The sequence below is a fragment of the Oryctolagus cuniculus genome, chromosome 21 (genome assembly GCF_964237555.1).
Source record: "Oryctolagus cuniculus chromosome 21, mOryCun1.1, whole genome shotgun sequence".
In the NCBI taxonomy this organism is placed as follows: domain Eukaryota; kingdom Metazoa; phylum Chordata; class Mammalia; order Lagomorpha; family Leporidae; genus Oryctolagus; species Oryctolagus cuniculus.
In genome coordinates this window covers 5,833,990-5,861,594 of record NC_091452.1, presented here as the reverse complement: position 1 = coordinate 5,861,594, position 27,605 = coordinate 5,833,990, and the positions used below count along the sequence as shown (strand labels likewise).

At 53.5% G+C, this 27,605-nt stretch overlaps 1 protein-coding gene and 1 long non-coding RNA gene across 5 annotated transcripts; one reads left to right on the top strand and one right to left on the bottom strand.

Moving 5' to 3' along the window:
- Window positions 1-8,600: 8,600 nt before the first annotated feature.
- LOC127485657 (uncharacterized) lies at window positions 8,601-13,775 on the bottom strand. Its single transcript, XR_007912604.2, has 3 exons — window positions 13,647-13,775; window positions 11,356-11,486; window positions 8,601-8,879 (listed from the first exon to the last, which is right to left on the bottom strand). It is a non-coding gene; the product is annotated as an uncharacterized lncRNA (long non-coding RNA).
- Window positions 12,463-27,224, top strand: TMED2 (transmembrane p24 trafficking protein 2). 4 transcript variants are annotated; one of them, XM_051828880.2, is made up of 5 exons: window positions 12,463-13,480; window positions 15,020-15,212; window positions 15,544-15,564; window positions 19,073-19,180; window positions 25,722-27,224. In XM_051828880.2, the coding sequence occupies exons 1-5, from the start codon at window positions 13,403-13,405 to the stop codon at window positions 25,844-25,846; spliced, it is 525 nt and encodes a 174-aa protein (XP_051684840.1). In that variant the 5' UTR covers window positions 12,463-13,402; the 3' UTR covers window positions 25,847-27,224. The 4 variants fall into 4 exon arrangements, with proteins under 4 accessions (XP_051684840.1, XP_069922208.1, XP_051684838.1 ...); XM_051828878.2 differs by lacking the exon at window positions 12,463-13,480 and adding an exon at window positions 13,813-14,092; XM_070066107.1 differs by lacking the exon at window positions 15,544-15,564.
- The last annotated feature ends 381 nt before the right edge of the window (window positions 27,225-27,605 follow it).

Genomic DNA, 27,605 nt, shown 5'->3' with positions numbered 1-27,605 from the left:
TGCGCAGGCCCGCGGCGCCTCCCAAGTTGGGAATCCGAGTTGGGCGCAATGGAGGCGCCGGGCGCGCCGGCGAGGGGCCCCGCTGCCCACGGAAACGGCTCGCGCCCGGGGGGCGTCCGCGCGGCCAGGCCCGGGAGGAAGGGCGGCCCCTGGCTCCTCCGGGAAACTTTGGCGGCGGCGACGAGGCCGGCGGACCGGCTCCCCCCGCGGGGATGCCGCGCGCCCCGCCCCGATCCCGGGCTGGCGAGGGGCGCGCCCGCTTTCCGCCGCCCGGTGGCGCCCTGGGGTCCCCGCGGCCGCGCGCACCCACCGCCTGCTCGGCTGCCGCCTCGGGGCACCGCTCCCCGCCCGCCTCCCGCTCCCGGCTCCTCCTCCGCCACCCGCTGCCGGGGAGGGTCGAGGCCGGGCAGAGGAGGGGGCGGCCCCCACCTCAAGAACAGGGTGGGGCTTCTGGCGTGAAGGCAGGGACCCCGGCCCCAGCCCCTCCGCTGCGGCTCGGGCACCGGGCGAACAGGGCGGCGCCAGGCCCTGCGCTCCGGCTCCCGCGCTGGGAGAGGGGCAGGCGCGGGGAGGGGTCCGGCGTCCGAGCGCGGCTCCCGGTGCCGTGAACGCCACTTCACAGCCAGGGCGAGGCCGGCCCGGGACCTCGGCCCCGCGAGTCTTCGTGTCTCAGCCCCCTGTCCTTTGGACCTGGCTCAATCCGCACGTCCCTGAGACCCCCCTGCCACCCCCAGGAGAACCTGTTTTGAACCACAACCCAGGCCACGGGCCCGGGACCCTCTCCCCTGCATTCCCGCAGTCTGCAGCCGCCCACCACCCACCCCTGGCCGCCACTGGGCAGCTCTGGTTACACAAGAGGCCTCCCCGGTCTGACTGTGAGCTCCCCAAGGCAGAAGTCTCACCCCGACCTGGTACCCACTGATTAATATATTAAAAAAAAAAAAAGTTTAGGATGCACGGAGTATTTGCTTCACATTTAGCTACAAAATACATAGTGCGAGTCCCATTCCAAGATCTTTACAGATACTGCTTCCTAATCTGACTCCCTGGGCTCTGTGAAAAGGGTCGCCGTGCCCAGGGGGGCCTCTGAGAGGTTGCCCCCTTTTCGCTGTCTTCATAGATGCCAGCCCCAAGCATAGTTAATTTTTATTTAAAAAATATTTAACATGCGGGGTTGGCGCTGTGGAGTAATGGGTAAAGCCCCCACCTGCAGTGCTGGCATCCCATATGGACGCCAGTTTGAATCCCGGCTGCCCCACTTCTGATCCAGCCCTCTGCTATGGCCTCTCTGTCTCTCTCTGCCTCTGTAACTCTGCCTTTCAAATAAATAAATAAATCTTTTTTAAAATTTTTATTTATTTGTTTGAGAGGTAGAGTTACAGACAAAGAGAAAGGTCTTCCTTCCGATGGTTCACTCCCCAATTGGCCACAATGGCTAGAGCTGGGCCGATCCGAACCAGGAGCTTCTTCCAGGTCTCCCACGTGGGTGCAGGGGCCCCAGCACTTGGGCCATCTTCTACTGCTTTCCCAGGCCACAGCAGAGAGCTGGACTGGAGGACGAGCAGCCAGGACTCGATCTGGCGCCCATATGGTATGTCAGCGCCACAGGCAGATTAACCTACTGCGCCACAGCGCCTGCCCCAACAAATTAATCTTTAAAAAATATTTAACATGTAATATTTCTACCCTTTTTAAATCATAAGTCTCAAAAACATGTTTGCATTTTGAATTACGGTTGACATCCCTAGACAGAGCATACCCAGCAGAGGCTGTGTGCTGGCTTCAGTCACTGAAGCCTGTAGAGGGGCCAGGCACTGTGGCACAGCCGGCTAAGCCGCTGCTTGGGGTGCCCACCTCCCACATCCAGGTGCCTAGTGGAGTCTGGGCGGCTCTGCTTCCTGCCCAGCTTCCTCCTAATGCATCCTGGGAGGCAGCAGACGATGGCCCAAGTGCGTGGGTCTCTGCCACCCACATGGGAGACCCCGAGGAGTTCCTGGTTTCAGCCTGGCGCAGCCCTGGCCGTGGTGGGCATCCGGGGAGTGAACCAGTGGATGAAGGACCTCTCGGGGTCACTGCCCCTTTCAAGAAGATGGAAAAAATAAAAGGTGAAGGGGTCCTGAGACTAACAGGGTTAAGCACTGCTGCCTTCTGACACCTGGGAGGGAAGTATTATTGTCCCTACGGCGCAGACGAGGCAAGCGAGGCCGAGAGGTTGAATCTGCCCGGGCAGCCAGCAGGGAAACCCAGGCTCACACCTGAGCAGTCGGCTTCCGGTCCAAGCCGCAGCTCCTGCTCCCTGTTCCGGAGCAGCCCTCCATGCTCACAGCCACGGAAAGGAAGTGGCCGCCCTGTTGCAAGGACTGGGGGGTGTGGGAGTTCTGCGGTTTTCTGTAGTGACTGTGACAAACTCCACAAACCTGGTGGCTTCGAACTCAGAAACCTGCTCTCTCATGGGCTGAAGGCCAGAAATCCAAACTCCTGGCACCAGCAGGCCACGAAACCACCCAAGGCTCCGGGAGGCTCCTTCCTGGCCCTCCTCCAGCTTCCGTGGCCCCAGGTGGTCTGTGGTTTATGACCAGGCCCGTCCAACGTCTGCCTCCGTCTCACGTCACCTGCTGTCGGTGTGGATGCCGGTCACTGTCGGGCTCATTCTGACAAGCCAGGATGACCTCACCATCTCGAGATGCTTACTCACAGCGGCGAAGACCATTTTTCCAAGGAAGCTCACGTTCACGTCACAAGCCCCAGGGACCATTCAGTCCACTACAGCAGGTCAAGTATCTTTTTTTTTAAATTTTTTTTTAAATTTTTATTTTTTATTTTTTTTTCACAGGCAGAGTGGACAGTGAGAGAGAGAGACAGAGAGAAAGGTCTTCCTTTACCATTGGTTCACCCTCCAATGGCCGCCGCGGCCAGTATGCTGCGGCCAGCGCACCGCGCTGATCCGATGGCAGGAGCCAGGTGCTTCTCCTGGTCTCCCATGGGGTGCAGGGCCCAAGCACTTGGGCCATCCTCCACTGCACTCCCTGGCCACAGCAGAGAGCTGGCCTGGAAGAGGGGCAACCGGGACAGAATCCAGCGCCCCAACCGGGACTAGAACCCGGTATGCCGGCACCGCAAGGCGGAGGATTAACCTAGTGAGCCGCGGCGCCGACTCTTTTTTTTTTTTTTTTTAAGATTTTATTTATTTGAGAGATAGAGTTACAGACAGAGGGAGAGAGAGAAAGGTCTCCTATCCACTGGTTCACTCCCCAGATGACCAGAGCTGGGCTGATCAGGAGCCAGGAGCCAGGCCAGGAGCTTCTTCCTGGTCTCCCAAGCAGGTGCAGAAGCCCAAGCACTTGGGCCACCTTCTCGCTGTTTTCCCAGGGAGCTGGATGGGAAGCAGAGCAGCCGGGACTCAAACTGGTACCCATATGGGATGCCAGTGCTGCAGGAGGAGGCTTAGCCCACTACAGCACCAGTCCCAGGTATCTTGTCCCATACCGTGGAGTTGAACCCAAATAATAAGTACCCCAGATGATGAAGGTTAGTGTTTTTTTGTTTTTGTTTTTGAGAGAGACGTAAAGCAAGTGCCAGACAGAGAGCCCTCATCCATTGGCTCTCGCCCCAAATATTTGCACAGGCCGGGCCAAAGCCCGGAGCTGGGAACTCCATCCAGGTCTCCCACATGGTGGCAGGGACCCTGGCGCTTCAACCATCACCATCGTCCACTGCTGCCCAGGGTGCACGTGATCAGGAAGCTGGGGTCAGAAGCAGAGCCAGGACCTGAACCAGGCACTCAGACATAGACTATGGGTCCCAAGTGACATCCAAACTCCGTGCACTTTTATAAACATGGAAGACAATGCTGGAATCTCCGTTGGTCACTCACCCTGCTCTGGGCCCGAGGAAGCTGTGTCTGTGAATGCGGCCAAGTGCCTCCTCTCCAGGGTGGCTTCCGGCTCCAGCTGCCCCGTGGGAGACTTGGGACTGGGAGAGGGTACACTGGAGCACTGACTCCCCAGCTCCCCACATGCCGGCCACTGTGGCCTGGACGCCTTTGTCCTCCAAGCACGCTGTTCCCTGCCCCAGGCTCTGCCCCTTCCAGCGCAGCTCCCTCTGCTGCTCGCCCAAGGTACTGCACTGCGGCTTTGGGTCTCCTGTTCCCTGCCAGCCCCTGGACAGTGTCTCAGTGTTGTGTGTGTGCAGGGCTTGGCTTGCCCCAGCTGTGAGAGCTGCTTGTTTCAACCCTACCCAGCCCTGCACCGAAGGAGCAGAACGAGCTGACGGTCTGCAGCTTGGCGGCCGGCACAGGTCCCGGCCGGAGAGCCCTGCTGCCCTCTGCCCAGTGGACCGGCACCGTGCTGCGGCCTCGTCTTTCTGAACCCTCCAGGCGTCCTGCTTTGAATCTTCTGTCCGCTGGTTCACTCCCCAAATGGCTGCAACAGCCAGGGCTGGGCCAGGCTGAAGGAACTCGAGATTCATGTATATATATAGGGCTCAGTACCACCTGCGGTCTAGGCGTCCATGGGAGGCCCCAAGACGTCTTGGAAGACTTTATGGTTACTTGTCCCAGTTGCTGAACATCTTTAGCTCGTAAACTAGCAAGTCTGATTTCCAGCTCCGCACGTCAGCAGGTTTTGTTTTTGTTTTTGACAGGCAGAGTGGACAGTGAGAGAGAGAGAGACAGAGAGAAAGGTCTTCCTTTGCCGTTGGTTCACCCTCCAATGGCCACCGCGGCCGGTGCACCACGCTGATCCAAATCCGGGAGCCAGGTGCTTCTCCTGGTCTCCCATGGGGTGCAGGGCCCAAGCACCTGGGCCATCCTCCACTGCCCTCCCTGGCCACAGCAGAGAGCTGGCCTGGAAGAGGGGCAACCGGGACAGAATCCGGCACCCCGACCGGGACTAGAACCCGGTGTGCCGGCGCCACAGGCGGAGGATTAGCCTAGTGAGCCGCGGTGCTGGCTAACGTCAGCAGTTCTTACACGTACAGGCCCTGTGCTAAGCATTTTGCCCATTTTCTCTTCTTTAATCCTCGTATAAATCCTGACCCCAACAACCTGGGCTGTCACTCCCAGGATGCACACCGGCAGAAGGCTGGAGCCGCAGCCGGGTGCCCTGCAGGAGCTGCAGCCGGGTAGGCTGGGACGGTCACGTCTTCCCACTGAGCAGGAGCAGCAGCCAGGTACGGCTGGGACGGCCGCGTCTTCCTGCCGGCTGGATGCCTGCTCCTGCGTTGCATTTGCTTTATTAAACACTGTGAGCGTCAAGGACGAGAAGGTGTTGGTGTGCTCAGCCGTGCTGGAAGGACGGGGCACTTGGTGCCCCAAGAGGAATAGGAGGTTGGAGAGTGGGGAGAGCCGGGCGAGGGCTGGGGGCTGGGGACCAGACAGCTAGGGTAGGAGGAGGAGCTGCGGCGGTGACGGTGACGGCGTTCCTCACCCTGGGAGCCACTGCGGCGGGGCACGTGGCAGAGAGCAGCAGTGATTCTGCAGAAGTCACTGCTTCCTGGAAACTCGGGCCACCGGGGCCTGAGGAACCACAGGAGAGCGCCAGGGGAGACCTGGGGGCACACGCCTGAGCCCGCCGGCTCTCCCAGGCCTCAGCAGTCCAGCTCCGCCCCACCTGCCCCTCCTGACTTTCAACTCTATGTTTTATTTTGTAAAAGATTTATTTATTTATTTGAAAGTCAGAATTACGCAGAGAGAAGGAGAGGCAGAGAGAGAGAGAGAGAGGTCTTCCATCTGCTGATTCACTCCCCAAATGTCCGTAATGGCCAGAGCTGGGCTGATCTGAAGCCAGGAGCCAGGAGCTTCTTCTGGGTCTCCCACATGGGTGCAGGGGCTCAAGGACTTGGGCCATCTTCTACTGCTTTCCCAGGCCATAGCAGAGAGCTGGATCAGAAGTGGAGCAGCCGGGACTTGAACCAGCGCCCATATGGGATGCTGGCACTACAGGCGGCGGCTTTACCTACTACACTACAGTGCCTGGCCTCCAATATTTATTTATTTAAAAATGTTTTCAGGCCGGCGCTGCGGCTCAACAGGCTAATCCTCTGCCTTGCGGCGCCGGCACACCGGGTTCTAGTTCCGATCGGGGCACTGGATTCTGTCCCGGTTCCCGGTTGCCCCTCTTCCAGGCCAGCTCTCTGCTGTGGCCAGGGAATGCAGTGGAGGATGGCCCAAGTGCTTGGGCCCTGCACCCCATGGGAAACCAGGATAAGTACCTGGCTCCTGCCATTGGATCAGCGCGGTGCGCCGGCCGCAGCACGCCAGCCGCGGCGGCCATTGGAGGGTGAACCAACGGCAAAGGAAGACCTTTCTCTCTGTCTCTCTCTCTCACTGTCCACTCTGCCTGTCAAAAACAAAAACAAAAACAAAACAACAACAACAAAAACCAAAAATATTTTCAGTTACTTATTTGAGAAGCAGAGAGAGGGAGACAGACACACAGAGAGGCAGAGTGTGCTTCCCTCCTCTGGTTCAGTCCCCACATGCAAGCCACATCTGTGACTGGGCTGGGGCGAGGCCAGGAGCCTGGAGCTCATTCCAGGTCTGCATGTGGGTGGTGGGGCCCAATTACACAGGCCGTCACCACTACCTCCCCGAGTTTGCATTAGTAGAAATCTGGAGTCAGGAACCGGAGCCAGAGAGCAAACCAGGCACTCCTCTGTTTTTTTGTGTCTTAACCTCTAGGCTGAGCTATACGAGTTAGTTATTTGAAAGACAGAATTACAGAGAGGGAGAGACAGAGACAGAAATATCTTCCATCCTCTGGTTCACTCCCCAGATGGCCGCGCCGGTTGGGACTGGGCCAGATAGAAGCTAAGAACCAGGAACTCCATCCGGGTCTCCCACATGGGTGCAGAGGCCCAAGTTCACTGGAGAGGCTGGCACCAGGACAGCCAGGGCACAGGAAGAAGAGACCTGGTGCAGAGCAGGGAGAGCAGTCAAGGCAGAGCCCAGCACAGCTGTCCCAGCCTAACGGGGCCCTCAGCCGGTTGCTTGGCCTCTCCGGGTGTCTCTGAGGAGGATGGGGAAACCAGTGACTCAGAACAGTGCATCGGCAAGGAGCGTGGGGACCCTAATCAGTCCTCCAGGGGGCATTAGTCTCCCCATTTCCAGGTGGCCCCCGCTAGTAGGGTTGGAGGCAGCAGGTGAGGGCTCAAGTGCTTGGGCCCTGCCACCACTGTGGGAGACCTGGATGGAGCTCCTGCCTCCTGACTTCAGCCTGGCCCAGCCCTGGCCATTGCAGCCATTGTTGGGGTGGACCAGTGGATGGAAGATCTCTCTCTGCCTTTCAAATAAATAGATCTTTTTTTTAAAAAAAGTCATAGCCTAGGGGCCGGCGCTGTGGCTCACTTGGTTAATCCTCCGCCTGTGGCACTGGCATCCCATATGGGGGCCGGGTTCTAGTCCCGGTTGCTCCTTTTCCAGTCCAGCTCTCTGCTGTGGCCCGGGAGTGCAGTGGAGGATGGCCCAAGTGCTTGGGCCCTGCACCCACTTGGTAGACCAGGAAGAAGTACCTGGCTCCTGGCTTCGGGCCAACGCAGCTCTGGCCGTAGCGGCCATTTGGGGAGTGAACCAACAGAAGGAATACCTTTCTCTCTGTCTCTCTCTCTCACTGTCTAACTCTGCCTATCATATAAATAAACAAAACAAAAAAATAATAATAGCCTATAGTCACTTTTCCAGCTCAGCATATCTCCCTCATTCTTACAAAAATAAAGCAGGCAGTACCTGCTGCATTCTATTTTGTGGATTTGCTATAATGTGCTCGATCATCCGCCCTTGGTCCACATTCCAAGTGTTTCCTGGTTTCAGCTATTTTAAACAATGTTGCTGTGCCCACTGACACTTAATTTCTGGTTCTCTCAAGTTTATGAAAAGTGGCCAAAGCATGTTACACCCTCAGGTGCCTACTCCTGCTGGGGCCCCTGCCTGCTTCTAACTCGGGCTGAAAGAGGAAGGCTGAAGGCCAGGGCTGCTCTCAGCACCACCCAGAGCGGCTGGTGAGGGCGCTGGCTCTGGGCCGCAGCCTTGCGGTTTCCAAGATGCAAAGCTCACCTTGTCAATTTCTGATGTAAATATTCCTCATGGGTTCCTTTACCAAATATTTATTTAACGCATTTGGAAGGCAGAGAGAGAGAGAGAGTGAGAGAGTGAGCGAGCTCCCATCTCTGGCTCACTCCCCAAAGGCCCTAACAGCCAGGACTGGGCCAGGCCGAAGCCAGGAGTTGGGAACCCGATGCAGGCCTTCTGTGGGCGGTGGGAGCCAAGCACTTGAGCCATCGCTGCAGCCCCAAAGGCGTCCCAGGTGGCACAGTAAGCACCGCGGCGAAGGCAGGCCCCTCTCGCGGCTGACATTGCTCTCTGGCAGCTGGGACTGGACGGGGACCCGGCTCCTCCTTCCTCTTCAGCCGCATCTTCTCTGGTTCTGCACGTTCCCACCACACCAGCTCTCTTGCATCTTTCACACTTGTCAAGGTCAGACAATGCGGGTAGCAGTGCAGCTGGCAAAGCCACTTCGGCGAACTGTCAGAATTAACACAATCTACATCTCTACCACACTGTGATGATCCCGCCTGGCAGTGAAACGATGCGCTCCAAATTACTATTATTTTTTAAAAGATTTATTTATTTACTTGAAAGTCAGAGTTACAAAGAGAGAGAAGGAGAGGCAGAGAGAGAGAGAGAGAGAGAGAGAGAGGGAGAAAGGGAGAGAGAGAGAGAGGTCTTCCATCTGCTGGTTCACTCCCCAAATGGCCGCAATGGTGGAGCTGCGCCGATCCGAAGCCAGGAGCCAGAGCTTCTTCCAGGTCTCCCACGCGGGTGCAGGGGCCCAGGGGCTTGGGCCATCTTCTACTGCTTTCCCAGGCCACAGCAGAGAGCTGGACTGGAAGAGGAACAGCTGGGACTCAAACCGGCGCCCATATGGGATGCTGGCACTACTGGCGGCGGCTTTACCCGCTATGCCACAGCGCCGGCCCCCTCCAAATTATTGAAACAGGAAGTTAGCGGAACATTCTCAGCAGAATAGATGGATCCGTGCGTACAGTGAAATGCTACGCAGCAATGGAGAACCAGTCAGTCCCTGTTCGGCAGCACGGAGGACGCTCCCGAGCAGACGCTGTGAGAATCAGCCCCGTACAATACACTCTGCAGGATCCCTTTCCTGTGGAATTGCCGGGAGGTGAGTCTAAGCTCAAGGGACAGGAACAGCAGGGGCTCCCGGGGCCGGAGGTGATGTGGGGACGGCAACTGGCACAAGGACATTTGGATAGAAGGAGATGTCAGAGGGACATGTTTTTATTATACATCAATGAAGTTGATTCCAGAACAACATCTGGGCCGGCGCTGTGGCGTAGTGGGTGAAGTCGCAGCCTGCAGTGCCGGCATCCCATATGGACACTGGTTTGAGTCCTGGCTGCTCCTCTTCTGATCCAGCTCTCTGCTGTGGCCTGGGAAAGCAGCTGAAGATGGCCCACGTCCTTGGGCCCCTGCACCCATGTGGGAGACCTGGAAGAAGCTCCTGGCTCCTGGCTTCAGATTGGCTCAGCTCTGGCCATTGTGGCCAATTGGGGAGTGAACCAGTGGATGGAAGACCTTTCTCTCTGCCTTTCTAACAAATAAATACATCTTAAAAAAAAGAGAAGAAAAGAAATGAAAAGAAAAACAAAGAAGGTCAGGCTTACCACAACTATTAAAAAACAAAACAAAATGAAAAAACAAAACAAAACACGGGCTGGCGTTGTGGCCTGGGGGTCAAGCTGCTGGTTGAGAAGTCCGTGTTCAAAACCCGGCTGCTCCACTTCCGAGTCATCTCCCGGCCAATGCGCCTGGGAAAGCAGCAGAGGACGGCCGAGTCACAGGCCCTGCGCCTACGTGGGAGACCTGGATGAAACCCAGGGTTCCTGCCTTCAGCCTGGCACTGCCTTGGTTGTTGCAGCTCTTGGGGAGTGAAGCAGCCGGATGGAAAATCTCTCTCGCTGTCAAATAAATAAATCTTTAAAAAGCCAAAAACAAGCAAACATGCAAAACTTGCGGATGGGCGTTTAAGATGCAGTTCAGATGCCCTTGGGACCCTTGCAGCCCATCTCTCAGGGTCTGGTTGGAGTCTGGACTCCACTTCCCGTCCAGCTTCCTGCTAGTGCACACTCTGGGAGGCAGCAGGTGACAGCTCCAGGACCTGGGTCCCTGCCCCCTCCAGGCTTACCACTGGCCGCTGTGGGAATTGTAGATTAAACTGTAAATAAATAAATAAATTAATTAATTAAAAACCAACAGAAAACATGCAAGCCAGTCCTGTGACAGCGGTCGGAGCCGTAGCTGCCTCACACGGGAGGTGGCGCTTTGCAGGCGGCCCCTGAGCCAACCTCTTCTGTCTTAGCCTGAGAGGTGGGTTTGGCGATGCACGCATATGGGGAACCGCAATGCGATTATGTGTTCCATTGTGTCTAATTCATAGCTCTATAAAAAGCTAAATTAAAGTAAAATTTAAAAGTACTGTGGAGCAGCCAGGACTTGACCCAAAGCCCATATGGGATGCCGGCACTGCAGGTGGGGCTTTAGCTGCTATGCCACAGCAGTCCCTCAAAGAACTTTTATTCCAGAGAGTTGCAGACAGACTTGTTGCTCACTCTCGTGCGTTGTCTCTAACTCTGTGTGTGTGTGTGTGTGTGTGTGAGTGCAAATACAAGGAACTCTGTGTGTGTGTGTGCAAATACAAGGGCATTTCACAAACTTTGGGGAATAAAGGGATTAAAAGACGAGTGTATTCTGGTGTTAACAGTTTTTTTAAATCCAGAAGCCACAGGTTGCACGATGATGATGTCACGCGACTCCCACAGCAGAGGTGGCCCTGGGGCCTCCATGGCCACGGCTTACCGGTCCCATTAACCTCAGAATCTTCATTGGAGGCCATTAACCCCGCGAGGGACACTTGCCCACCTGGGAGCAGCCACTGCACTTGGGGAGCCAGAGCTGCTGACTGCCCCGGCTTGGAGCCAGGCTGTCCACCCGGAAGGCAGGGGATGATGGCATCAGGCGGACCCTCAGCAGAGAACGAAGGCAGCCTCACAGAGGGTGAGTGGACACTGAGCACCGAAAGCCAAAGCAGGACAAACAGAGAAAGCCCAGGACTCACCCGGAGACCCGGTCTCACCAGAAATCTGGCTGCGATCACGCTGGCGCTGAAAACACGTTGCACCTCGCTTTCCTCCTCGTGACCTGCCCTGGCCTTTCCTGTTCACTTCCTGGGCTGCAGCGCTACTGGTTAGTTCCTGCTCCAGCCACTCCCTGCTGACCCAGCTCCCTGCCGTGGCCCGGGAAAGCAGTGGAAGACGGCCCAAGTGCTTGGGCCCCGCACCCACCTGGGAGACCTGGATGGAGTTGCTGGCCGTTGGCTTTGGCCTGAGCCACCCCAACTGTTGCAGTCAATTGGAGGGTGAACCACCGGGTGGAAGATCTCCCTTTCTCTGTCTTTCACTCTTTGAAATAAATCCTTAAAAAAGAAAAGAACAGATTGTGGGTGGGCGTTTGGCACAGGAGTTGTGACGCTGCTTGGGACACCTGCTGGGTTTGCGTCCTGGCTTCCTGCTCATGTGCACCCTGGGAGGCATGGGGGCTCGGATGATGGGAGTTCCAGGCCCCGGCTTCAGCCTGGCCAACCTGGCTGTTGTGGGCACCTGAGGGGTGAACAGCGGATGGACAGTGTCTGTGCCTCACGTAAGATACAGATGGAAACCCAGCAGGAACAGAATCTGCGTGCACATCCTTGTGCGCGCTGGCCGCTCTACTGCCTCTGGGGGCAGCTCTCCCCTCGGGGCGCCTGCTGCATGCATCTCCTGGCCTCCCGTGCCGCTGCAGTCATGCCACTGAGTTCTGGACGCTGGAACGCGGGCAGATCCCGCTAAGGGGGCTCCCCCACCCCAAGGGCGGACCCTGAAATCCTGTGGAGTGGTAGAGTTACTAGCAGGGGACGCTGAGTTCCTGAACCACCGTGCAGAAGGGGTTGCGTTGGACTGTGTGGTAGATGGCGACAGAAACGGATCGCCGTGGTGCTGACCGACGGAGCGTGAGGCCTCCGGATCAGGCTACGCTGGAACACCGTGCAGACACAGCTCGCTCTTTTTTTTTTTTTTTTTTTTTTTTTTTTTAAGATTTATCTATTTACTTGAAAGTCAGAGTTACACAGAGAGAGAAGGAGAGGTCTTCCATCTGCTGGTTCACTCCCCAATTGGCCGCAACGGCCGGAGCTGTGCAGATCGGGAGCCAGGAGCTTCTTCCAGGTCTCCCATGCAGGTGCAGGGGTCCAAGGACTTGGGCCATCTTCCACTGCTTTCCCAGGCCACAGCAGAGAGCTGGATTGGAAGTGGAACAGCCGGGACTGAACCAGGACCCATATGGGATGCTGGCACTGCAGGCGCCGGCTTCACCTGTGGCCCCTTGCTGTGTGTTTTTTTTTTTTTTTTTTTTTTTTTTTTTTTTTAATTTTTAAAATTTATTTGACAGGCAGAGTTAGACAGTGAGAAAGGTCTTCCACAGCCGGTGCTGCATGGATCTGAAGCCAGGAGCCAGGTACTTATCCTGGTCTCCCATGGGGTGCAGGGCCCAAGCACTTGGGCCATCCTCCACTGCACTCCCGGGCCACAGCAGAGAGCTGGCCTGGAAGAGGGGCAACCGGGACAGAATCCGGCGCCCCGACCGGGACAGAATCCGGCGCCCATATGGGATGCAGGCGCCTAGGCGGAGGATTAACCAAGTGAGCCCCGGCGCAGCCCACTGCTGTGTTTTTAAAAAGTAACGGAGTGTGTTTAGCGGACGTCCGCGCTCCATTTGCCACATGCCCTCCACTCCCTGGTGCCTAAGCAGCAAACTCGGATTCCTCCAGACATTTGGACCGGGTCGTCTGATTGATCTCATAAAAGCCCACAGTAGGCAGGTTATGGCGTTCCGCTGACGCCAAGTGTCCACATGCTAAACGCCTCCAAATCAACTCAGAACGTCAGTCACGAAGTTGAAAAATGCAAACTCACGGGGCAATTCCACGCGCAAGGCCAGCGCGGCCCCGCAGCGGTGCGGGCCGGGAAGGCAGCCCGCCACAGCCCCGAGGCCTCCCGCACACCGCCGCGGTCACTCCGGGCCGCTACCGCCCCCTGTCGCCCGCCGTCTCCGGGGACACAGCGGCTGGCCGGCAGCTGACGGCCGCCCCTTTCACAGACGCGGAGACTGAGGCTCGGAGCGCCGCCTGGTCCCGGGTCCGCTCGGTGAAGGCCGGAACACAGCCTCGAACCCGCCGCGGGGGCGCCGGACTGTGGGGACGACGCCAGGGAGGTTTCGCACGACGGAGGCGACCTGGGGGCTGAGCTGCGGGGGACCAGGCGGCGGCTGGCGCTGGGGGCGCGCTGTCCCGCGGAGATGCGGACCCCGCAACGAGTGTGTGTGTGTGGTCAGGGCCTGCACGCCGACAGTGGCACGCGTAAACACAGAGCCCCGGTAAGCGGGGGCCGGGGCGGCCGGGGCGGGCCGAGCTCCCCACCCCTCACACCCCGTCCACTTCCCCTGCAGCGTCCGAAGGCCTCCCCGGATTCCCGGGCGATCCTGAGAGCGCGCGAGATCCCGTGCGATGCGGTCACTCTCTCGGAAGGCCACGTGAACTTGCCTCTGAGCGCGAAAAGGCGGGTGACGACCACTTTTGGCCTTTCGGAGCCGCCGTCCGGGCGCGGGCCGCGCGGGCCGCCGTGTCCCTCGACGGCCGCCGTGCGTCCGTTACGTGGCAGCCGCCCGCGCCAGCCAATCGGCGGCGCCCGCATCAGCCCCGTCGGCGGCGCAGCCGGAAGGGGCGGAGCGGCGGCGGCGGCGGCGGTGAGCGGCGGCGGCGGCTGTGGAGGCCGCGGTCCCGGTGCTGGCCTGGGCCTCCGTGCCACTATGGTGACGCTCGCCGAGCTGCTGGTGCTGCTGGCCGCGCTGCTGGCCACGGCCTCGGGCTACTTCGTCAGCATCGACGCGCACGCCGAGGAGTGCTTCTTCGAGCGGGTCACCTCGGGCACCAAGATGGGCCTCATTTTCGAGGTGGCCGAGGGCGGCTTCCTGGACATCGACGTGGAGGTGCGGGCGCGCTGCCCGCGGCCGAGGCGGGGGCGAGGCTCGGAGGCCGCCGTCCGGGGCGGGGAGGGGCCGGGCCGCCGCCCCTCGACCCGCGGGGCTCGGGTCTCCGGCGCCGCACGGCAGGCGCCTGGGGGCCCCGTCGCGGCGGCGCGGCTGGAGGCGGGTCTCGGCGCGGGAAGCGAGCGCCCTCGGTGCTGCGGGTTACTGTTGGAACGCGGCGTGGAAACTTTTGAAAAAAGTGGTCGGAAGGCAGCGAGGCGGGCCCGGCGGCGCGTGGGCGTAGACACAGCGTGTGGCCCGTGTGTCGCTCGAGCCCCCGGGGACCTGGGAGAGGGCGAGGTGCCGTCGGTCGTGCGTTTTGGGCGGAGCGGTGGCAGCGTGTCTGGAGAGAACTGGCGGTCCGCGGGGAGAACCTGTCAGCCTGGACCTTGCAGTCCGCTGTTCGGATTACCGGGGCCGGGGGCGGGCGGAGGGCGGGTGCCTGGAGCCGGCCGGGAGGGGATTTTCGGTCTCCGCCTTTCCGGTGCAGGCCTTTTCCCTCGAGGCAGATTAAACACGGACTCCCCAGACTTCTGCGTCCCTAAGCGGCTCTAATTGGGTTTTGATGGAAGCCGCTTGCTTGCTGGTGGTGGAAGGCCGGTTGCAGGCCACGTGTAAGGTGCGGGGTCCGTGTGAGGGGATTGAGGCTTAAACCGGACACGCGAGACCTCCACCCAGTCGGCGGTGACCGGTGCTTTAGAGAGCCAGGGGACGGGCCGGCTTCCAGGGAGCGGGAGAGCGTGGCCGCCCGCCGCTGTCGCTGTCGCTGTCGCCGACAGGGAGGGGCCGCCCTGTGCGTAGTGAGTGTCCGCGCCGGCAGGCGCTGCTTGCCAAGTTCGTGATGCCGAATTCTGGGTGACCTTTCCTGTCTGTCTGCCCTGCCTCCAGATCACAGGCCCTGACAATAAGGGCATCTACAAAGGGGACCGGGAGTCCAGTGGGAAGTACACGTTTGCTGCTCACATGGACGGGACGTACAAGTTCTGTTTCAGCAACAGGATGTCCACCATGACCCCAAAGATCGTGATGTTCACCATCGACATTGGGGAGGCCCCGAAAGGCCAGGACATGGAGACAGAAGGTGAGCCGCCGGCCCTGCCTTCCTGCACGCTGGTGTCTGGCAGAACCCAGCACTGGGCTCTCAAAACTCCTTTTTCCTCCCGAGGTCACCGCCCTCAAACTGTGCATCTCTTTTGAGATGTGGTTGCTACTTAGGCAAGCGCCCTGACAAGTTTCTGGAAGTTCAATCTTGGTGGCTGCCCCTTCTGGGTCACTTTCTCCCTGGTGGTCTCACGTGTCAGGTTGCAGAGTCGTGGGCAGTTGGTTGTGTTATTTCCTAATCCTGGTGTATATGACTACTGTGGTTAAACTTTTCGGTTTTTTCCTCGTGTTCACGTCTTCTGCTTCTTCAGGTGGTGGAGACACATGGGACGGTACGTGGACTGCTGACGACAGCATCCTGTTTGCCAGTGTCTAATCTCTGCTTTCCTTTTTTCTAACCTCAGTTTGCTGGCATGAGTGTGTTTCTTTCTTTAAAAAAAAAAAAAAGTGCAACTAATGAGATTGATTATTGTGGTTTTCTGTTTGGTTGACAGGAGTATGAGTTATTTTAAAATTAGTATCAGGGAGAACACAGCGATTGACTTATCAGTAGTAACATTTTTGATTCCTCACAGTGAAAACTGAAGGGTGGGAAAGAAATGTCTTAATTAAACCTAGCTGATTGCAAGTGGTGCTTGGATAACTAATCTTGCAGGCTTGTTTTACCATTCAAGTTTCCGGCTTGCAGCTTGTTTGGATATGGAATGCAGCGCTAGGAGCCATGTGCAGATAACAGTGAAAAAGTTCTCTCGGCCACATGTGTGGATAGGTTGCTTATTACCCAGCTGACCAGCAGTGACCTTGACTGGCTGTTCTGGATTAATTGCTTGTGTGTGCGCATGTGTGTGTGTTTGGGGACCACAGTATGTGTGTGTGTACACGTGCGTTTGGGGACTACAGTACCTGTGTGTCTGTGTGCATGCATGCGTGCGTGCATTTGGGGAACACAGTATGTGTGTGTGCGTGTGTGCGTGTGTGTGGACCACAGTATGTGTGTGTGTGTGCGTGTGTGTTTGGGACCACAGTACCTGTGTATGTGTGTGCATTTGGGGACCACAGTACATGTGTGTGTGCACGCATGCATTTGGGGACTACAGTACCTTTGGGTGTGTGTGTGTTTGGGGACCACAGTACATGGGTGTGTGCATTTGGGGACCACAGTACGTGTGTGTGTGCGCGTGCGTATGCGTTTGGGGACCACAGTATGTGTGTGCTTATGTGTGTGTGTGTGTGTGTGTGTTTATGTGTGCATAGGGACCACAGTACATGTGTGTGTGCATTTGGGGACCACAGTACATCTGTGTGTGCCCATGTGGGGATCACAGTACTTGTGTGTGTGTTTGTGTGTTTGGGGTCCATAGTACCTATGTGTGCACACGTATGTGTAGGGACCACAGTACTGTATGTGTGCATTTGGGAACCACAGTACATGTGTGTGTGTGCGCACATGTGTCTGGGGACCACAGTGTGTGTGTGCACGCACACATGTGTTTGGGGACCACAGTGTGTATGTGTGCATGCACACATGTATTTCTGGACCACAATACATGTGTGTGCTCGTGCGTTTGGGGACCACAGTACATGCCAGGATTTTCTAGAAGCTAGCAGTTGTTTAGCACACCCCCTTGCACTAGCATGATAACATCATCCAAGCTAGGGAATCAGGCTACTTAGTGCTTCCTGTGCTCATTTTTCAGGGTCTTGTGATGGGCAGGACTTGGCTGTTCTTGAGAATTAGGAGTTTTTTGGGGAGTGTGTTATGTTTGTTCATTTTCTGCAAGTGGGTCCTATTTACATGATTAGAAAATACTGGCCAAAGCCGGCGCCGTGGCTCACTAGGCTAATCCTCCACACCGGGTTCTAGTCCCGGTCGGGGCGCCGGATTCTGTCCTGGTTGCCCCTCTTCCAGACCAGTTCTCTGCTGTGGCCAGGGAATGCAGTGGAGGATGGCCCAAGTGCTTGGGCCTTGCACCCCATGGGAGACCAGGATAAGTACCTGGCTGCTGCCATCGGATCAGCGCGGTGTGCCAGCCGCAGTGTGGCGGCCATTGGAGAGTGAACCAACGGCAAAAAAGGAAGACCTTTCTCTCTGTCTCTCTCTCTCACTGTCCACTCTGCCTGTCAAAAAAAAAAAAAAAAAAAAAATAGTGGCCAACGAACATGGTTGTTGGATGTCGTAAGTAGTCCTTGAACAGCGTTTCACCTTCTTGCTCTTGCTTGTTAATGTCAGGGAACGGCAGCTGTCAAATCCCGCCTTCCGGTACTGAGTGGTTCTCAAGGCAGGGGGTCTTTGCCTCCCAGGGGACCTTGGCCATCTCAGCAGATGCCTTGGAATCTGATGAGTCCATCAGTGGGTGGCTGCCGCTGGCACCTAGAGACTAGAGGCCGTGGGTGTGGCTGAGTCCTCCAGAAAGGCATTGGCCAGCTCCCCACGACATGGGACACGTGGCCAAAATGTTGGCAGTGCCACCCCACGAAGCCCTCAACAGAAGGTTCTGTGTGGTGCATGGGCCTTCTGAAGTGAAGCTGGTGAGGAACTTAGCTGCATTAAATGTTGGGTGGCCCTTAGCTTCTTTTTAGGAGTTTAGGATTGTGGGAATCTGGCACCCCAGGGAGGCCCTGGGTCTAGGGTGGGGGTGAACAGAGTCCCCTCATCCTGAGAATGTTCCCTTGTATTGCCTGCTTGCTCATTGCCATAGCACTGCCTAGAAACATGTGCTTATTCTTTAGAAACAGTGTTTTGTATTTTATAAATTTATATATTAATTTATTTGAGAGACAGAATTCCCATCCACTGGTCTGTCCCCCGGAGTGCTTGCAAGGGCTGGAGCTGGGCTGAGCCAAAGCTGGGAGCCAGGATCTCACTCCACATCTCCCGAGAGGGTGGCAGGAACCCAGTCAGCTGAGCCATTTCTGCTGCCTCCCAGGGTCTGTATTAGCAGAAAGCTAGATGCAGGAGCTGGAGCTGGGAATAGCCCCTGTGCACGCCGCTGTGGGATGTGGGCATTCGAACCTCCATCTTACCCACCAAGCCCAATGTCTTCCCCCTCGATTTTGGCTAAAGTAGATTATCTGGTTGAAGACTGCGTAGCTGAGAGCTCGTGTCTGTATTTGCAATACCTGCTGCTCCCCACGTTGTGAACTCATTGTTTGACCATCATGGAGTGAGTGAGTTGCTGCGGATTTTCCCAAGAGTGCCATGCTTTTTCTGCTCAGCTTTGGGAAGTTTGAAAGTCTGTTTTGGTGTTACTTCTGAATTAACGTTTAGAGTTAATGTGATTCTTAGGAGGAGATTTCAATTTTAGTTTAAGTGTTGTATGTATAGGATATTGATTCTTAAATACGTTCCTGCTCATTTAATTCAAAATATTCATGGAAAATAGAGTTAAAAGATGAATCTGTTTTGGTGCAAGAAATGTTGAAGTCCATGCAGAGTTTTTTCTTGGTAACTCATTTTCTGTGAACTTTTTGAAATCTTTAATGTTTATTTTGTGCTCTCTCTTCCTCAGTCTTTACTTCTCTGTAGTTTATTCATCAGTAAATGTCTTAACAGCAACAGTTCATTACAAGAAAATTTTAGTGCTATTTTCCTTTAGTAAGCATTTTATAGTATATTTCCTACCTTGAAAGAAGTTTCTCTCCTGGGAATGAACTTTCAAAAAATGCTTTGACAATTAAATTGTTACCAGTGCTTCAGCAGTGCTCCACGTTGATGTCTGAGCCATTCTAAACATAGTTCCTTTTATAAGCCTCTCTGAGGACTGTTTTGATTGTTAAACAAGTATTTCTGGAAGAGAGATTGTCAAACGTGTGCTAACATGTGTTCAAATCCTCCCGTAGCTCATCAGAACAAGCTAGAAGAAATGATCAACGAGCTGGCAGTGGCCATGACAGCCGTAAAGCACGAGCAGGAGTACATGGAGGTGCGAGAGAGGATACACAGAGCCAGTAAGTGCAGCCGTGCGGTGTGACCAATGCCTGTTCTCCCTCGCTTGGAAACTCAACGTGTCGTGTTAGACGCTGACTTTATTTATTTATTAAAGACATGTATGTATTTGAAAGGCAGAGTTACACAGAGAGAGATATCTTCCATCTGCTGGACTCCCCCAAATGGCTGCAACAGCCAAGGCCTGACCGGGCCAAAGCCAGGAGCCTGGAGCTCCATCCAGGTCTCCCATGTTGGTAACAGGGCCCCAGGTACTTGTGCCATCTTCTGCTCTTCCCAGGCACATCAGTAGGAAGCTGGATCTGAAGTGGAGCAGCTGGGACTCAAACTCGTGTCCACAGGGGATGACAGCATTGCCAACAGTGACTTAATCTACTGCACCAAAACGCTGGCCCACTAAACCTTTTTTTTTTTTTTTTTCTTTTTGTAAGATTTATTTACTTGTAAGACACAGAGAGAGGGAGAGACTGAGATAAATCTTCCATCCTCTCACTCACTCCCAAAATTGCCGCAGCAGCTGGAGCTGAGCTGATCAGCAGCCAGGATCCCCTTCTGGGTCTCCTGTGGGGAGCAACCGGACTAGACTGAGTTACTGGAATTAAGACTTATTCTGTGCATCTGCTCTCCCACAATATGGCGCTGGGAGAGAAGTAAACAGCTTCCGCACAGCTGCCTCCAGTTCAACCAATAAACTGTAGGACTTGCTACTGATTGGAGGAGAGCAGCGTACTCGGCGTGTGGGCAGCCGAGTTGGGATTGGCAGAGGAGGACTATAAAGGAGGAGAGAGACTGCATGCACCAGGAACATCTATGGGGAACATCTAAGGGAACCTGTGCAGCCCCCGAGAGAGCCGGCCGGCAGTGTGCCGCTCCCCTGCGGAAGTGGGGAATGTGGCCAGGGGGAACTGCCCTTCCACGGAGGTGGAAGGGACAGTAGCCAACCCGGGAAGAACCAGCAGCAAACCCGGGGAGGGCCGAGCAGACGAAAGAACAGCGCAGGGTCCTGTGTCGTTCCTCCACGAAGAGGGGGAGCGACATAATGGTGCCGTGACTCGGATATGAAGCCTAGGCAGGGTTTAGTGTCGTTCCTCCACGAAGAGGGGGAGCGACAGTCTCCCACACGCATGCAGGAGCCCACACACTTGGGCCATCTCCCACTGCTTTCCCAGGCCATAAGCAGAGAGCTGTAGCAGAAGAGGAGCAGCCAGGACATGAACATGCATTCATATAGGACGCAGGCGCCACAGGCGGAGGCTTAGCCCACTGCACCACAGTACTGGTCCTGGCCCACTAAACTTTGACTTTAAAAATGCACTTGTGGGGGCTGGCGCTGTGGTGCATTGGGTAAAGCTGCTGCCTGCAGTGCTGGCATCCCATATGGACACCGGTTCAAGTCCCAGCTGTTCCACTTTCAATCCAGCTCTCTGCTATGCCCTGGGAAAGCAGTAGAAGATGGCCCAAGTCCTTGGGCCCCTGTACCTGTGTGGGAGATCTGGAAGAAGCTCCTGGCTCTTGGCTTCAAATTGTCCCAGCTCTGGCTGTTGCAGCCACTTGGGGAGTGAACCAGCGGATGGAAGACCTCTGTCGCTCTGCCTCTGCCTCTCTGTAACTCTGCCTTTCAAATAAGTAAAATAAATAAATCTTAAAAAAAAAAAAACAAAAAAAACTTGTGGAAAAATATTTTTTGAGTATACACATTTAGAGTGTTGCACTAAATTATAGTATTATTGGGGCATTTTAAATCATAAAGCACTATTAAGATTCATCATAAGTTGCTATGATTTTTTTTACATTGCATGGTAAGCTAAGGAGTAAGCTGATGGATTTCTTAAGAAGGGGAAAGAGAAATCATAAATTGAGTATTACAGTGGGTTTTATAATTATCTCATTGTTTTATACCCGTTATTAAGGTATACTGAGATTTAAACTTTTTTCTCAAACGGAAGGTCTACTCTAGTTAGAATAGAAAATAGCAAAGCATTTACATGGGCAAGTCACTGGGTGGGTATCTGGGTTCCAAGATTTGTGAGTTGGGAACAGTGGTGATTAGTACCTGTGTTCGGTTACAGAAGTCTGTGTAGCATACAGCAGAGCACTGCATATTAGACTTTTGCATTTCAAATTAAGAGGTGCCATATTGACTTGCAGACCAAATGCCATGGTTTAAGTCTTTGATCCTCCAAGTAGTTCTTTTTTTTTTTTTTTTTTTTTTTTTTTTTTATTTTTGACAGGCAGAGTGGACAGTGAGAGAGAGAGACAGAGAGAGAAAGGTCTTCCTTTGCCGTTGGTTCACCCTCCAATGGCCGCCGCTGCAGCCGGCGCACCGCACTGATCCGATGGCAGGAGCCAGGAGCCAGGTGCTTTTCCTGGTCTCCCATGGGGTGCAGGGCCCAAGCACCTGGGCCATCCTCCACTGCACTCCCTGGCCATAGCAGAGAGCTGGCCTGGAAGAGGGGCAACCGGGACAGAATCCGGCGCCCCGACCGGGACTAGAACCCGGTGTGCCGGCGCCGCAAGGTGGAGGATTAGCCTATTGAGCCACGGCGCCGGCCCCAAGTAGTTCTTTGCTCTGAATTGGGCTAGGGAGTGGACAGAAGATTGACCCAGAGACTGGCACATCTTGAAATTAAGATGGGGTTTCTGCTCTTGTTACTGCTTAAATTTATTCCTGCCACTGCTGGAGATGTGCTTTCAGGTAGAGCCCTTACCTGGGCAGGATATGGGGTAAATGTAACAGACCGGAGAAGCCCCTCGAGTCCGTGGGGTAGTGGGGCACACTTCTGCCTGTTCCCCCCACAATGTCTTTGCTGGCTGCCACTGTACACTTGATCATCCTCTGGGGTTTGCATCTTCTCCCCTCACCTTGGCTACCTTGCTGTAATCGGAGGGCTAAAAATTTTCACTACTTCGCAGTTTTAACTAGTTAGACCTGATGGCTTTGATGACATCCCAAGCTCTTCGGAACACAGAGGCCAGAGGGTGTGCCTGTCTGCCGGTCTCCCACTGTTAGCTGCAGTGGAAATCCCCATATACTTGTTTCACAAATAGTGAGTAAGTACTCGTGTTAACAGCATTACAGCAGATAGCATGGGGTGAGATGACCACGTATCATACGGGAGTGCCTGGATTTGAGTGCCAGCTCTGCTCTTGTTCTAGCTTCCTGCTGTGTGTACTCTGGGAGGCCATATGTGACAGCTCAAGCAGCTGAGTTCCAGTTACCCACTTGGGACACTCTCGAGTTCCAGCTCCTGGCTTTGGCCTGGCCCAGCTCCAGCTTTTGTGGCATTTGGGGGAGGTTACCAGCAGATGGGAGATCTCTGTCTGTGCCTTTCGAATAAATAAAAAGAGAAGTGTTGCAGGTTGAGTACCCTTATCCTAAGTGCTCGGGACCAGAAGTGTTCAGATGTCAGTTTTTTAGGTCTTGGAATATTTACATGGGCTTTTCTGTGAGCACCTATAATCTGAAAATCTGAAATCCAAAATGCTACAGGAAATTAAGCCTTTTTTTTTTTAAAGATTTATTTTATTTATTTATTTAAAAGGCAGAGAGAGCGAGCGAGCGTGGGCGCTTCCACCCACTTGTCCACTCCCCAGTTGGCCACAATGGCTGGAGCTGGGCTGGTCCGAAGCCAGGAGCCAGGAACAACTTCTGCGCCTCCCTGCAGGTGCAGGGACCCAAGGAATTGGGCCATGTTCTACTGCCTTCCCAGGCCATACCAGAGAGCTGGATTGGAAGTGAGGCAGCCAGGACTTGAACCGGTGCCCATATGGGATGCTGGCACTACAGGCTCTTTACCTGCTTGCTGGCCCTGAAGTTAAACTTTGATTCATCGTGTCTGGGCCCCAGAAGTGTTGGATTTTGGAGCATTTCAGGATTTGGAGCGTTACAGTTTTCAGAGAGCATTTTGGGTTTCAGTATCTGAATTGGGATGCTCAACCTATAACAGGTTGGAGAACTGAAGTTCAGGCAGTCAGTTTATTTATGTAAATTGAGTAGTCCCCAGTGTTTCTGTATACATCTGTAGCCCCCACTTCTCGGAGGTGAACTTTGCAAGACCTTTGCTCCAGTGACTGCTGCCTCCAGACCAGGGTGATAGGTGAACTGCATAAACGCGCCTTATGCATGCTTTCCTCGCTGGCTGCCTTCTGTTGTAATGCTTCAGTGTGTTCTACTTAAAGATGTACTTTTCTCTAAATTAAAAAGAGATAATTTTTTGTTTTGTTAATTTGAGAGCAACACAGAGTGGTACAGACAGGGTAGATCTCCCATTCACTAGTTCACTTTCTAAGTGCATGTAGTAACCAGGCCAGGCCAAACCCAATAGTCAGGAACTCACACCAGCGTTCCCACCTGGGTGACAGAACCCCATCCCCACTGCCTCAAAGGGTCTACCCGGAAGCTGGAGTTAGGAGCTGGAAGTGGCTGTCAAATGTAGGCTCTTCGATACGGAATGTGGGTGTCTTAACTACTGGCTAACTACTAGGTTAACTACTAGGAGAGAAAAATATGCTTTATATTCACAATTAAGAGATTGTGTGGGGCCAGGGTTGTATTTCAGGTTAAGCTGCTGTCTGTAATGCCAGCACCCCATGTAAGCATCAGTTTGAGTCCTGGCTGCTCCATTTCCAGTCTGTCTCCCTGCTAATGTGCATAGGAAAGCAGTGGAAGATGGCCCAAGTGGTTGGGTCCCTGCACCCATGTGGGAGACCTGGAAGAAGCTCTTGGCTCCTGGCTTTGGCCTGGTCAGGCCCTGGCTGTTGTGGCCACTTGGGGAATAAGTAGCAAATGGAAGATCTCTGTCTCTGCCTTCCTCTCTCTAACTCTGCCTTTCAGATAAATAAATAAATCTTAAAAAAAAAAAAAAAAGATTTGTTTGAAATGCAGAGTGACAGGGAAAGACAGAGAGAGATCTTCCATCCATGGGTTCATACCCTAAATGGCCACAGTGGCCAGGTCTGGGCCAGGCTGAAGCCAGGGGCCTAGAACTCCATCAGGGCCTCCCTTGTGGGTGGAAGGGGCCCATGTTCTGGAGCTACCTTCCATTACCTTCCCAGGTGCATTAGCATGGAGTTGAATAGAATGTGGAGCAGCTGGGACTCGAACCAGTGTTCAGATATGGGATAGTGATGTTGCAGGCAGTAGCTTAGCTTATTGTGCCACAACACAAGTCCCAACTGTTAAGATTTTAAACACATTTTTCCTGTGCCTCTAAATTCACTTTTAATGATTGCTGGGTATTTTGAAATATTTATGGAACCATGTATTAGACACAGTCCTAACATAATGAGTCATTTGAGTTATGCTAGGAATTGGTTGCTAGGTTTTCAGCGGAAGTAACCTCCATCTCATGGAGTTAGCACTAAAATTTCAGTGATTTTGGTGGTTTTTAGACTTTTAGTTAATGTTCTTGGCAAGTGTCTCTTTGAAAAGTCACATACTTTTGAATAATTGAAAGATAACCTCTTGGAAGCATGATAAATGCTTTTCATTTCCTGTTGATCATTAGTTCAATAGCTACGCTACAGCACCAGCCCCTACCAAGTAGTTTAAAAAAGTTAAGGCTGTAGAACTTGATCAGGAACTTAAAAGAGTAGTGATAAATTAAGCAGAGGAAAGTAATACAGAGTAGTCAGGACTTAACTCTTGTGAATAAAATCCTTAGCTTTGAGCTTGGACTGCGTGATGACTGTCTTTTTTTTTTTTTTTTTTAAGATTTATTTATTTGAAAGAATTACACAGAGAGAGGAGGAGAGGCAGAGAGAAAGAGAGGTCTTTCATCAGCTGCTCCATTCCCCAGTTGGCCGCAACAGCCAGAGTTGGGCTGATGTGAAGCCAGGAGCCAGGAACTTTTTCCTGGCCTCCCATGCGGGTGCAGGGGCCAAGGAATTGGGCCATCTTCTACTGCCTTCCCAGGCCATAGCAGAGAGCTGGATTGGAAGTGGGCAGCCAGGACTTGAACTGGTTCCCATATGGGATGCCAGCACTGCTGGCAGTGGCCTTATCCGCTGTGCCACAGCGCCAGCCTATGATGGCTGTCTTATATCTGACTGTGTTGGTGCCTGAGAAGCCTCTCCCCTCCAGAGTGGGTGCCAGGTCCTCAGTAAGTACTTGCTGAATGAATGCTTAAGGGAGAAGACACTGACTAGGAGATTGTCCCTGTTGTTCAACTGTGATCTTGAAATAATACATACTTTTTTAACGTCTATTTTCTGATTCAGCAAAAAGATTCTAATACAGGACATTTCAAGGATGAGAGAGAAAGGAGGTTGGAGTGGATTTTATTCCTGAAAGTGTGATCTTGGGCAAATCACACTTCCTTTCACTCTCCATTCATGAGCTTGGCTCTACTCAATCTTGGCGGTCCCTTTAAAGCTGTAAATCCCTGTTTCCAAGTATGTCCGCGTGTGGGGATAGATGCATTTAGACACTGTGAATGCTGTGTAAAATGTCACTTTCACATCAAGACTAGGAGGTGATTTAAATGCCTTATTTATTATGCCTTATTTGGGGGGATTGTTTTTAATTTCTTTTATCCTCCACAGTCAACGACAACACCAACAGCAGAGTGGTCCTCTGGTCCTTCTTTGAAGCCCTTGTCCTGGTTGCCATGACGCTGGGACAGATCTACTACCTGAAGAGGTTTTTTGAAGTCCGGAGGGTGGTTTAAAAAGCCTTTTCCTGAGGATCCCAAACTCATAACTCACTGTTTACCAAACACCTTGGTCATAATAATGTCATTAGTTTCTGTTCCTCTTTTCTGAACTGTACATTCACGGTTTGGTTTGTTTTCTTTGCGACGAGTAGATAGTGGGGGAGAAACACCTTCTTAAGAAAGTGACAGTGAAAATCTGACATCTGGCATAATTTCTTAGCGTGCTGCCTTCCTGATACAAGTCCTTTCAGAACTCAAACACTGTAAATGACACATAGGAGTAGTCTTCAGGAGATCTTTTGTTTTCATACTAAATTGCAGTTTGGTCAGGGTATCGGCACAGTGCCTGACAGATCTCTACTAAAATGACTGCATTTTTGGGCCCCCTCATCCTGTGGTTCACATCATTAAAAAGTCATTTTGTTGAGTCCATGTGAGGAGCAGCAATCTGAATGTTGCCATTGTCGGCCCTGCCTAGTGGCGGAGTTCTCTTGGAGAACTTGCTCGGGCTGGGTCATTTTGTTGTTTGTTTTTGCTCTGAAGGTAAGACTCCTCTGACACGCAGTTCCCCCTCAGTTTTTTATATCAAACTGTAGGCTTCAATCGCCTCCATATAAATTGGTGACAGAGCAGCTAATAACCATTGTCGGGCCTCTGCCCAACCTCATCAGAAGCTGCTCTGAAAGCCACTCTCCAGGTGTTCAGGAAATGCTAGAGCTCCCCGTGCTGCCACGTCCATGTCCACTCTTGGCAGGTACAAAGTATGCATTCACGTCACTGGAACAGTCTGGATTTCTGATGGCAGAGGCTTGGAGCCTGTTGGGTTTTGTTGCAGTGACATCCAGCCACTATTTTACTTTTCACCAGTGGTCTTTGGCCACTTAACCTAGGGCACTGGATGTCATGTCGGCTCTAGGGTTTTTTGTTTGTTTCTCCTGGGTTTTTCTTTTTTTGGCACATGTGAATTTTGTTTTATATAGAACGGAATGACTTTTCTCTTTGATCTCTGATGATGGGTTTGAAATTAAAGGAGCATCTGTTGTTGGTATGGGATGATCCAGGATTATGTTGTGACTGATGTATATTAGTTACTTGTACATTTTTTTTGGATCTTTGCAAGGGAAAAACTATAAGTAACAAGTTTTATATAATTAATTTAAATTTGTTACAGTTTCCATGTTGAGGACAAATACTTTTTCAACCTTGGATGACAATAACTTGCAACAGTTCATTGATAAGGTGAGGGTGTTTCACCTTAGGGTAACTGTTGCTTGCCAATTTTGTGTGTGTGTGTAAAAACACTTCAAAACTGAATTAAAAGATGTAAATTTGAAATTGGTTATATATCTAATATGCCCCAGGTTCAGTAAATAAACAATTCTTTTTAAAAACAGTCAGTATTCTGTGTTTTATGTATTAATGGTGACTAATTCACATTTGGTACGTACCAACATTCTGTGCTTTGTAAATTCATTTTTAACTGATGCCTGCAGCAGGTGGGACTGGTCCAGGCTGAAGCCAGGAGCTCCGCCCATGTGTCTGATGTGGTTGGCGGGGACTCGGGTGCCTAAGCCAGCACCTGCTCGCCCCAGGTGTTAGCAGAAGCTGGAGCGGAAGACAGATTGGATCCCAGGCGCGCCACAGTGCCTGCCCATGGCCTTCGTTTTCTGAGTAATCAGCCTGTTTTAAATGTATGCTCACCCGCTATAAGCTGAGGGCAGTGAGCAGGAACCCAGTTTTAGTTTCTGCACAGAATTCCCTGTGTGGTGTCTGT

Excerpts from the sequence above, each read along its gene's own strand:
- TMED2 (XM_051828878.2), top strand. The coding sequence starts at position 13,913 with ATGGTGACGCTCGCCGAGCTGCTGGTGCTGCTGGCCGCGCTGCTGGCC. Across the intron at positions 14,093-15,019 it reads TCCTGGACATCGACGTGGAG|ATCACAGGCCCTGACAATAA; the intron begins GTGCGGGCGCGC and ends CCCTGCCTCCAG. Across the intron at positions 15,213-15,543 it reads CCAGGACATGGAGACAGAAG|GTGGTGGAGACACATGGGAC; the intron begins GTGAGCCGCCGG and ends CTGCTTCTTCAG.